Consider the following 12,858-nt stretch of genomic DNA (forward strand, 5'->3'; position numbering starts at 1 on the left):
TTAAGGACCGATCATGGCCGGTGAAACAAGGGTCTCCACATAACTAGTTACCATATAACCATGAGCATAGCAGATATTAAAATTCTTACCCCCTTTAGCATTAGGCCTATGGAGCTTTAGCTGATGTCCAACCTTGATTAGAATATCCCCATTTTCAAAAACATGTGCAATTGCGAGTCTAGCATTACATATATCCATGTATGCAGTGTTCTCAACACCCCGGGGAAGTGGATGATGAAATGGTAAGTTTGAAATGCGGACTAGTTTAGTCCACGATCCTTGAACTCCATACTCATTCATCACCCAAACTTCCATTTGACGTTTGTGATGAAAACCTGCAAAAAGCAATCCTCTAGATTCACTTATACAAATAGCGACCCCATGTTCATGCCTGGGTAAAGCTATAGCTTTAGCAGTTTCAGTGGTTAAGTTGAAAGAAATTATGTTCCAATTCCAGTCACTGCCTTGAAAGTTATTGTTGCACCAGTTGAGACTACCACTCACAAACACAGCAATTCGTGGATTAACAAACCCAGTAGTACTAAGCCCTCTTTCACTTCGTTTCCATGACCCATGCGTAAAATTGTACACCATAACAACATTCTCATCACCATAGTTAGCACAATAAGCATAAACAACCTTGTAGTCGTCATTATGCTCGTCGTATCCAAATCCAAAAATGCCCATGTAGCCCGACTTCCACACATCTGGGATTCTCTTGATGTTTCCTTTCGATGAAGGGTTCCAAATGATTATTCTATACGGTTTAGCACGGAAACAAAAAAGCCCATTGCAAGAACCCAAAAATTCGAAACCATCTTCAGGGGTAAAGATTGAGCGGTCATATGTAATAAACTTGCGAAATGATGATTGCTTGTTTTCTGTAATAGAAAACAAGGACGTAAGACTAATAAACCAATTTAACCTGCTATATGTCATGACCTTATTATCCTTTTTCGATTGAAAATGTAGGTGCAATTTGACAAATTCGGGAGATGAGATTAAATCACGCCAATCTTTTGAAACACACCTAAATTGCAGAAGAGACTTCACAGGCAGCCTTTTAAGGATTTCTGGGATAATATCTTGATTCAAATTTGGTTGTTGCATATGGCGCTTCCGCTTAGGAGTAGAGAATGACATCTTGATTGTGTGTCTTGGATTAAACTTCCTTAGCTTTTGTTATCTGAAAATAGAAAAAAAAAAGTTATATATTTATACCAAATTCCGATCCTTCCCACTATCCACAAGAAATTTGAATGTAAGTACAAAAGGAATAAAAGCCATACAAATTACAAAAAGATTCCAATAAATATTGCTAGTGCTACATCACTGATTAATTTCAGTATGTATATTATTATAGAATTAATTTATTTTGTTTTTAACTAATTATTATCTATAAGAATCAACTGGGAATAAGAATTTTTAAAAATAAAACTATTCACACGGAGCTATTTTCCACTATCTCTACATACTATCCATCATCCCATTTATCTGATTCATATATCTCTACATAATTTCAATAATGTTTCATATTATTGGTCGACTTCGGGCCTAGTCCGTGGTCGAGATAGAGGAGCTCCGGGCACGGATAATCAACACCATCAGGAGCTACAAGGAGGTATTTGCATGGGGTCCCGATGATATGCCGGGCCTCAGCCGAGATGTGATCACACACAAGTTGGCCGTCGACCCCACGGTCAGGCCAATCCAGCAGCGCAAAAGGTACCTCTCCGCCGAGAGGAGGGAGTTCGTCAAAAAGGAGGTTGAAACACTACTCGAGATTGGTCATGTTAGGGAGGTCATATACCCCACCTGGCTGGCCAACGTGGTCCTCGCCCCAAAGCCGCCCACCTGGAGGATGTGCGTGGACTACACCGACCTCAACAAGGCCTGCCCTATGGAACCCTTTCCCCTCCCCAACATCGATCAGCTGGTGGACGAGACTGTAGGTTGTTCCCTAATGAGCTTCCTAGATGCGTTCAGGGGGTACCACCAAATTTTAATGGAGGAAGCCGACAAGGAGAATACGGCCTTCACCACCCCAGCGGGGGTCTATTGCTACAAGGTCATGGCTTTCGGGCTGAAAAATTCGGGTGCCACCTACACCCGGATGGTGGCCAAGGTGTTCAAGCAGGTCCTCGGCCGCAACCTCCAGGCCTACGTCGACGACATGATCGTCAAGAGCACCGACGCTGATCTCCACACAGATGACCTTACCGAGGTATTTTCAATTATGCAATGCTTCAATTTACGGTTGAACCCCAAAAAGTGTACCTCCGGGGTGCACGAGGGGAAATTTTTAGGGTACATGGTCTCGAAGAGGGTGGTGAGCTGTCGTAGGCTCCCAAATTAAAACCTTACAAACGTAGTAGCGGGAGTAAGGATCGATCCCACGAGGAGTAACTAGTTTAACTTTTGTGCTCAAGGAAATAATGGGGGGTTTGGAATATATCGAGAATAAATATTAAATAAAAGAGAAATTAAATAAACGAGAAATTTAATCGAATGAATAAACAGTGAAAATTATATATTGAAAGTACTTATAATAGAAAACCTTGGTTAGTAAAGATCCACCACCGGAGTTTAACACTGATCATTGATTCATAAAGTAATTAATATGCAATTAAATATTTGTCGTGAAATTATTTCATTTCTGTTTTCCCTTAGTTGTAGGTAACTAAAGCACAAGCGGTTTAATTACCCCTAACTACTAAATAACCTAAGACAAGCGCTATAGATTTAATTTAATAGCAGCAATAGGAACTAGGAAAACCGACAAACTAAATAACACAAGCACAAGCGGTTGCATTTAATTTAGGAAAATATTCTACCCGAGACCAATTATCACTAAGCCGTCAATAATTAACCTCAGTTGCTACTGAATATTAGAATAATTTGTAGCACAACATTATCTAATATAGCAAATAATTATATCAATTATATAACTAGTAGGCCTCCCTAGCAATTAAATTGATACAACTATTCAAATAATTTAGAAGAATATTTAATACTCAAATGCATAAAAATATATATAATAAAAATAAATAAATAACCTTACAGCGTAATGAACTCCGGGGCTTCAAATCACTAAACCAAACTAGAAATTAGCTGTGAATGGACATTGATAACAACCTTAAAGAATATTCGAGAGGGGAAGAATGAACCAAAGAATGAACGTTTTACAAATAGGAAACTTTGAGTATTTATACTACTATTAAAATACAGTAGAATCAAATTCCACCGTTCCTTCTCCTATTATTGCGCCATGATGCAAGAAGGGAGTTGTCGTCAAAATCTGCGCGCTGCAATTGGTGATGGGTCGACAAATTCTTCTTTTGCTTATTCCGTATGTGAGTTGCGCTGCACATAAAAGAAACAAATGTTTCATTTGGTTTTGTCTTTTTGTGCTAAGCAATTAGGAATTGGGCCAACAACATAACATATTAAATTATTAACTAAATAGTATTATAAAACAATTATTTAACTAATTAATTATTAAATTAACAAAAATAAATAATTAATATATAATAGTAAATAATTAATAAAAGTATATTATAAAAATGTACGTAAAATAAGAGTGTAAAATATGTCTATCAAATTCCCCCACACTAAAACGTTTGCTTGTCCCCAAGCAAAAATATTATTTGCGAAGTAAATAGAAATGAAATTCCCAAAACTCATAACATATCATGAACAACAATCTGAAGCACCCTGCAATTAATAAGTTAGCACCCTGTTTGAAAATGGAGAAAACTAAATAAGTAAGCCCTCACAGGAATATCACTCATCACTCAAGTGTTTGATGGGTATAAATTTCACTCAAGTTCATTCCTATAAAATTGATCTACCATAGGCTTGCATATCTTCTCAATCACCACTACAAGAGTCATGCATGACACAAATCATAAGGACTTTTCACAGGTTGTAATGGGGCTAGGGTTAAGGTAGGGAATTTTTAGGAAATTGGCTTAAACAAAAGCTTCAAACTAGAGGAACAAATAAATACAAGTAATCCAACACCCTCAATTTCCAATAAAAAAAAAAAACACATCCCATTGAGGTACAGAATGCTTCCTCAGTATTACCAGAATTTCCCCTTACTTCATTTATTTAGAAATAACTTCAACTCAAAATCAATTGCTGATTCTTTCTCATTTTTCCATAAATTTTCAGCAATATTTTTCTTTTTTTTTTTCAAACATATATTCTCCATTTTTCCATTTCATTTTTTTCAATTTTTCATGCTTTTTTTTTTTTTTGAATCGTGAACTGCTTCCTCTTTTCTTTTTTCATAGAAGACCAACGACATATTGGCAACGAAGATACAACTCACCTCACTCTCAATCATATTAATAAGAGTAAGTGATCTCCCCCACACTTATCCTTCCCAACCTCACGTAGATTACAAAAATAATCCAAAATTTGCTCCACTAGTTATTCAGCTGGGTGAAGGCATTATTTTAGATATAAAAGGCTTGTAATGTGGTCCAAAATAAAGAAAGGAATGGCCATAAAGCTCAAAGTGGTTAACAAAGGGAAATAAATCATAGGACAAACCGGTTATTTGGCTAGTGAGGCTCAAAGTCAAATAATGGCCTTAATCACATTTGAATCATGCATGGTCTAATTAGCTTTAAAAGAGAATCAAGGCAAGTTCTAGAGAAACAAAATTATGGAAGAAATCACACAAAAGAAAGAAAATAGGACCGAAGTGTCAGTCAGTGGCTCAAAACATTCACAGGTTTATTGCTTACTTAATATAGCCACTACATATCAAACAAGAGATGCTAACAAACTAATCACAACTTGCCAAACTATTTATTCAATCATGTTATGCATTCCAAGAAAGAAAAAAAAATATTATTTTTCAAAATAATACTTATTTAGCATAAAATACTAAGAAAATATTTGTGAAAATTTTTGAAAATTTTGACATATGCAAACAAATAATAAAACTAAATTCCCTCCCCCACACTTATTATCAACGTTGTCCCCAATGTTGAATAAAAACATGCAGAAAAAGGGTTATTGAATGAGAATAGGGAATAAAATAAAATAAAATAAAATAAAAATGGAACAAACACACCTTAGGTTGCCTCCCAAGCAGCGCCTTTGTTTATCGTCGTTGGCTCGACTTATGATATATCTTTAAATTTCCATCGTCTTTTTGAGTACCTTCGATGATTATGAGTATTCAAAGAAACAGCCCCTTCATGCAGATTAGGACTCAAAGATGATTTATTATTTGGTTCTTCTTTATTTTCAATAGAAGCAATTGCATTAAATTTAACAAGTTCCAAGGAATCAACAAAAATTGCAAAATTATCATCACTGGGAGATTTCATGGTATCATAAATATTAAAGTTCACAAATTTACCATTAGACTCCATTGTAAGCATGCCACTATGAATATCAATTTTCGTTTTTGCGGTTTTTAAAAATGGTCTTCCTAACAAAATATGAGAAATTTGATTATTATTTTCCATATCAAGCACATAAAAATCAGCAGGAAAAACCATGTTATTAACTTCAACAAGCAAATCTTCAATCACACCCCTAGGATATGTAGTAGATCCATCAGCCAATTGAATTATTATACTAGATTTATTCAAGGGTCTAAGATTTAAAGAAGCATACACAGAATATGGCATAACATTAATAGAAGCTCCTAAATCTAACATAGCATTTTCAAGTTTCACACCACTTATCATGCACGGAATAGTAAACATACCTGGATCTTTGCACTTTTCAGGAAGATTGCCTTGACTAGCCATAGAGACATTCTCGTGCACTTTCACTTCATCAACTCCTTTATTTTGTTTCTTTTTCAATGTGCATACCTCTTTTAGAAAATTTGCATAGCGAGGTACCTTTTTCATAGAATCTAAAAATGGTTTATTAGCCTCACATTCACGAAATGTCTCATATAAATCATTATTTGAGTTTCCTCTTATTGGTTCCAAAAGAGCTTGAGGAAAAGGGGGTACTGGTTCATAATCAGAAAAAGAAGAAAGGTTACCTTGGGACTTCTCTTTATTGGCAATGTAACCTGCACTTATTTCCTTGTCTAAATCAACATTCTTTTCCAGCGACATACTTCCCACAGTAATTGCACTTACATTCTCTTTAGGATTAACGATCGTTTGAGAGGGTAATTTGCCAGAGCTCTGTGCTTCCAACCGACTTACCGTAGTTGCTAGTTGGCCCACTTGCCTTTCTAAGTTTTGAATACTAACCTTTGTTTCTTGAATACTAGCTCTTGTCTCTTGTTGGAATAGTTGTGCTTCTTGTTGAAACTGCAAAGTGTTAGTAGCAAGAGATTTAACAATATCTTCTAGATTCATACCTGAGCTAGAGCTTTGGGCTGGTTGTTGGCTGGAAGGAAATTGTCGTCTATACTGTTGAAAGTTGGAACGATTCTGAACAAACTGGTTCCCTTGTGAGTTCCCATAGCTAAGGTTCGGGTGATCCCTCCATCCAGGATTATATTTATTAGAAAATGGATCATACTTACCTTGAGGTTGTCCAGGAAAACCTCCAGCCATGTTGACTTGTTCAACTTCTTGAAGAGTTGGGCAGGCATCAGTTTGGTGCCCAACTACCGAGCAAATTCCACATGCTTTTACAGTTTGCATATTGCCTACTGCTAATTGACGAACAAGAGTAGTTAAACCAGTAATTTGTTGTTCAAGAGCAAAAATATTTACCTCATTCACTTGCTTAGACGGTTGGACAAGTCTATTGCCAAACTGTTGAGAATTTGCAGCCATGTTTGCAATTAGAGTTCTCGCAGCATCCGGTGTCTTGTCAACTAAAGCACCGCCACTTGCGGCACCAATCATGCTTCTATCCATAGGAAAAAGTCCTTCATAAAAATACTGAATGAGTAATTGATCACTGATTTGATGGTGTGGGCAGCTTGCACATAACTTTTTGAAACGCTCCCAATATTCATACAATGACTCTCCATTGTTTTGCCTTATACCACAGATTTCCTTTCTAATGTTGGCCGCCCTTGAAGCTGGGAAATATTTTTCAAGGAACATTGTCTTCAAGTTATTCCATGTGGTGATGCTTACGGAAGGTAAATAATATAGCCAATCCTTCGCTGAATCTTTCAAAGAAAATGGGAAGGCTCTCAACTTGATTTGTTCTTCAGTAACCCCTGTGGGTTTCATACTTGAACACACCACATGGAATTCCTTCAAGTGCTTGTGAGGGTCTTCACCTGCAAGTCCATGAAAAGAAGGCAAAAGATGAATTAATCCAGATTTCAGTTCGAATTGTACATTAGAATCCAGAGCAGGGAAAGTGATGCATAAAGGTTGGTGATCTAAATTCAGTGCTCCAAGCTCTTTTAAAGTCCGATTTTGAGCCATGGGTTCCTCTTCTAAATTAGAATTGATAGAATCGGTAGCCAGATCACTAAACTCCAATTTGCTCAAAGCTTGTTTCCTCCACCTGCGTACAGTTCTTTCAATTTCGGGATTGTATGGCAGGACTTCTTTGTTAGCAGATCGAGTTATAGGCATAAACAAAAAGAAAATAGATTGCAGCAATTATGTAAAAGTAACGAAAGAAAAAGATTTTTTTTAAAATTTTTTTTGGGACAAATTAATGAGAAAAACAAATAAACAAATAAATAATTAAATAAACACAAAATAAACAAGAAAATCTCCCCAGCAACGGCGCCAAAATTTGGTGAGCTGTCGTAGGCTCCCAAATTAAAACCTTACAAACGTAGTAGCGGGAGTAAGGATCGATCCCATGAGGAGTAACTAGTTTAACTTTTGTGCTCAAGGAAATAATGGGGGATTTGGAATATATCGAGAATAAATATTAAATATAAGAGAAATTAAATAAACGAGAAATTTAATCGAACGAATAAACAGTGAAAATTATATATTGAAAGTACTTATAATAGAAAACCTTGGTTAGTAAAGATCCACCACCGGAGTTTAACACTGATCATTGATTCATAAAGTAATTAATATGCAATTAAATATTTGTCGTGAAATTATTTCATTTCTTTTTTCCCTTAGTTGTAGGTAACTAAAGCACAAGCGGTTTAATTACCCCTAACTACTAAATAACCTAAGACAAGCGCTATAGATTTAATTTAATAGCAGCAATAGGAACTAGGAAAACCGACAAACTAAATAACACAAGCACAAGCGGTTGCATTTAATTTAGGAAAATATTCTACCCGAGACCAATTATCACTAAGCCGTCAATAATTAACCTCAGTTGCTACTGAATATTAGAATAATTTGTAGCACAACATTATCTAATATAGCAAATAATTATATCAATTATATAACTAGTAGGCCTCCCTAGCAATTAAATTGATACAACTATTCAAATAATTTAGAAGAATATTTAATACTCAAATGCATAAAAATATATATAATAAAAATAAATAAATAACCTTACAGCGTAATGAACTCCGGGGCTTCAAATCACTAAACCAAACTAGAAATTAGCTGTGAATGGACATTGATAACAACCTTAAAGAATATTCGAGAGGGGAAGAATGAACCAAAGAATGAACGTTTTACAAATAGGAAACTTTGAGTATTTATACTACTATTAAAATACAGTAGAATCAAATTCCACCGTTCCTTCTCCTATTATTGCGCCATGATGCAAGAAGGGAGTTGTCGTCAAAATCTGCGCGCTGCAATTGGTGATGGGTCGACAAATTCTTCTTTCGCTTATTCCGTACGTGAGTTGCGCTGCACATAAAAGAAACAAATGTTTCATTTGGTTTTGTCTTTTTGTGCTAAGCAATTAGGAATTGGACCAACAACATAACATATTAAATTATTAACTAAATAGTATTATAAAACAATTATTTAACTAATTAATTATTAAATTAACAAAAATAAATAATTAATATATAATAGTAAATAATTAATAAAAGTATATTATAAAAATGTACGTAAAATAAGAGTGTAAAATATGTTTATCAGAGGGGCATTGAGCCCAACCCCGACAAGGTCAAAGCCATCCTGGACATGGAACCTCCGAGGTCCCTCCGGGAGGTCCAGCGCCTCAACGGGCTGTTGGCAGCCCTGGGCCATTTGCTTTCGAGGTCGGCCGATAAGTCCTTGCCGTTCTTTGGAGTCCTCAAAAAGACTAAGGGCTTTGAGTGGTCCGAAGAGTGCCAGAAGGCGTTCGAAGACCTCAAGACGTACCTGATGTCGTTCCCCCCTGGCCAAACCCGTTAAGGGGGAGGTCCTATATCTATACCTGGGCATCTCGCAGGCCGCGGTCAGCTCCGTGCTGGTCCGGGACGACGAGGGGGTCCAGCGGCCCGTATATTACACGAGCCGAGCTCTACGGGGAGCAGAAATCAGGTACACACCCGTGGAAAAGGCCATTTTCGCAGTAGATGTGACGGCAAAGAAGCTGAATCACTACTTCCAGGCCCACCCCGTGCAGGTCCTCACCAACCAGCCACTAGACGCAGTACTGAGGGCCTCGGGGTCGGCTAGCAGGTTGGTCAGGTGGGCCATGCGGCTGAGCCAGTTCGACATCCAGTTCAAGCCCCGACCCACCATCAAGGGGCAGGCGCTGGCTGACTTTATAGTCGAGTGCACTGCCCGGTTGGCAACGGAGCGGGTCCAGGATGAAGACGAGGAGTGGTGGACCCTGTCAACGGACGGGTTCTCCAGCACCAAAAGCTGCGGGGGTTGAGTCGTCCTCATAACACCTGAGGGGTTCGGGGCCTACTACGCCCTCCGCTTCGCGTTCAAATTATCCAACAACGAGGCCGAGTATGAGGCACTCTTGGGGGGGCTCCGCCTCGCACTAAATATGAGGGTGGAGAAGCTCAAAATCCGATGTGACTCTAGACTCGTGGTGGGACAGGTCACAGGTGAATTTGAAGCAAGTGATGAAAGAATGAGGAGGTACCGGGACGTGGTGCTCCAGCTACTGGGGCAGCTGATCAATTACGAGGTCCTACAGGTACCTCGAGACCAGAACACAGATGCTGACATATTATCCAAGCTCGCCCAAGGGGCCCTGGAACATATCTCAAAAATAGCCCAAATTGAAGATTTCAAGAGGTCGAGCCTGGACGCCTACCCGGTCCTACCCGTGCAAATCCGACCTCCCTGCTGGTTGGACCACCTCAAGGAGTATAAGAAGACAGGTACGCTACCTCCCGACGAGGTCGACGCCAAGCTGGTGAAACAGCGAGCCCCCACGTACGTGGTCATAGGGGACACACTCTACAAGAGGTCCTATAACGGCGCCTTGCTGCGCTGCTTGTACCCAGATGAAGCTAGGTCAGTCATGGAAGAAATCCACGAAGGGACCTGTTCAGCCCACCAGGGGGCCTTCGCCATGTCCCGGAGGGCCATTTTACAGGGGTACTTTTGGCCCAAAATGGCCAAGGAGTGCGCCGACTATGCCCGGAGTTGCGAGACCTGCCAACACTTCCAAGTCGCCCCCGGCCGGCCAGCCACGAGCTACACCCCCATCAGCTCGGTCATCCTCTTCTCCAGGTGGGGAGTGGACCTAGTGGGAGCTCTGCCCATGGGGTCGGGAAAAAGGAAGTACCTCATAGTAGCGGTGGACTACTTCACCAAGTGGGTAGAGGCGGAACCGCTGGCAACCATAACAAGTGCCCGTCGCAAGCACTTTGTGTACAAAAACATTTTGTGCCATTTTGGGGTCCCGATGCAACTCATCACCGACAACGGACGCCAATTCGAGGGGCAAGAGTTCGAGGGGTTCTGTGCAGAATGGCACATTACTCACAGCCGGGTGGCCGTGTGCTACCCTCAAGCAAATGGCAAGGTGGAAAATGCCAAACGCACCATTGTGGGCGGCCTGAAAAAGAAACTAGAATCCGCGGGGGGAGCGTGGGTGGAGGAGCTCGACGCCATTCTTTGGGCCTACCGCACCACCCCCCCGAAGGGCTACTGGGGAGACACCTTTTTCCTTAGCCTACGGTTTCGAAGCCCGAGCTCCAGCAGAGGTAGTCATACCTTCCCGGCGGGAGGGGGACTACGACCCTGACACGAACGAGGAGCACCATAGAATTGACCTCCACCTGATTGATGACAGGCGCGAAGCTGCTGCGATCCGAGCTGAAAACTACCAGAGGCAGACCAAGGCATACCACGATAAGCGGGTCCGACCCCGCTATTTTCAAGTAGGAGACTATGTGCTCAGGAGAAGGGAGGCGAGCCAGCCCCAAGCCGGAGGAAAGTTTGCCGCTAATTGGGAGGGCCCGTACATTATAGCAGCCGTGGTCCGCCCGGGCAGCTACAAGCTTAAAACTCCCAAAGGAAAGATGATTGCCAGGGTCTGGAACTCAGAGCACCTGCTGAAATTCTACCAGTAGACCTACCACGTAAGAGGTAGGTCTTGGCGTTGCTATTCTAGGAGGAGGACCATTCCCCTCCCCCAATAATGTCTTAGTGAGCGACAGTAGTCGGAATAAAATTGCATGTTACGAAATACATTATGCGCAGGACCTTTTGTTACAAAGTGGTTCTCATGCATCATGAATCAGGGGGGAACGAGTGCTCACTCATGTCTTCCCCCCCCCGCGGACCCTAAGGGGGCACGAGGTCCGGCTTCGCGTACTAACCCCGACGGAGGACGCACCCTAAGGGGGCACGAGGGCCGACCTCGCGTACCAACCCCGACGGAAGAGCCCGGTGGCACAGTCCTGTCGGACTGTGCCCGAGCAGCTAACGCGCACTCTAAGGGGGCACGAGGTCTAACCTCGCGTACAAACCCCGACGGAGGAGCCCGGTGGTTTGGTCCGACAGGACTGGGCCCAAGCGGTTTGGCGCACCCTAAGGGGGCACGAGGTCCGACCTCGCGTACAAACCCCGACGGAAGAGCCCAGTGGCGTAGTCCGGAAGGACTTAGCCAGAGAGGCTAACGTACCCTAAGGGGGCACGAGGTCCGGCCTCGCGTACCAACCCCGACGGAAGAGCCCGATGACATAGTCTCATAGAACTTTGTTGAAGAGGCTAACACATGGCCAAAAAAAAAAAAAAAAAAAAAAAAAGATAGGCCTAAGCTCCCAGCTCAGCATGCTGCCGAGGTCGACCTCGGCGAGTTGCCGAGGTCCACCTCGGCTGGTGCCGAGGTCCACCACGGCTGGTGCCGGGGTGGCAAAAAAAAAAAAAAAACACCAGTATTTCAAAGAAAGGTGATAGCAGGTAGAAGGTGGCAACCATTACGTCGCCAAAGCAAAGGGGCAATAGTCATAACATCCAAGTATGGCTCATGGCAAAACAGGGAAACAAGTTTGTGCTAACTAAGCAGTCGAAATAACAACTCTAGTACATCACCAAGGGAGAACAAGGTCGGTTACTTGGAGCTCGGGCCACGTGCGTGAGGATGGCGCGGAGCAAGGCGGTGGAGCGGTCCAAGACGTCTCACTTCGACCCAAGACACCTCGGCACAAGGCACCTCGGCTCTCGGCCCAAGACGCCTTGGCATAAGGCACCTCGGTTAAAATTTGGAGCTCAAAATTTTCTACCCAGGGGGCTCGGGTCGGCGCATGGATACTATCATTCGTTGATTTCCACTCGCAACGAAGAGAGCGGGGGACTCATGATGGATATATTATACCCTCGACCCGACCCGGGGTAGCAACACGGACCCGGAGCACCTTGGTGGAGTCCAAGAGCAACACGGACCCGGGGCACCATGGAGGTACCCGAGAGCAACACGGACCCGGGGCACCATGGAGGTGCCCGAGAGAAACACGGACCCGGGGCACCACGGAGGTGCCCGAGAGCAACGCGGACCCGGGGCACCACGGAGGTGCCCGAGAGCAACGCGGACCCGGGGCACCACGGAGGTGCCCGAGAGCAACGC

General features: G+C 42.1%; 1 protein-coding gene across 1 annotated transcript; it reads right to left on the minus strand.

Moving 5' to 3' along the window:
• On the minus strand, positions 1 to 1,143 carry LOC109167113 (F-box/kelch-repeat protein At3g23880-like). Its single transcript, XM_019316077.1, has one exon. The coding sequence runs from the start codon at positions 1,141 to 1,143 to the stop codon at positions 1 to 3; it is 1,143 nt and encodes a 380-aa protein (XP_019171622.1).
• Between the last annotated feature and the right edge of the window lie 11,715 nt (positions 1,144 to 12,858).

The sequence above is a fragment of the Ipomoea nil genome, unplaced genomic scaffold (assembly GCF_001879475.1).
Source record: "Ipomoea nil cultivar Tokyo-kokei standard unplaced genomic scaffold, Asagao_1.1 scaffold0117, whole genome shotgun sequence".
Classification (NCBI taxonomy): Eukaryota; Viridiplantae; Streptophyta; class Magnoliopsida; order Solanales; family Convolvulaceae; genus Ipomoea; species Ipomoea nil.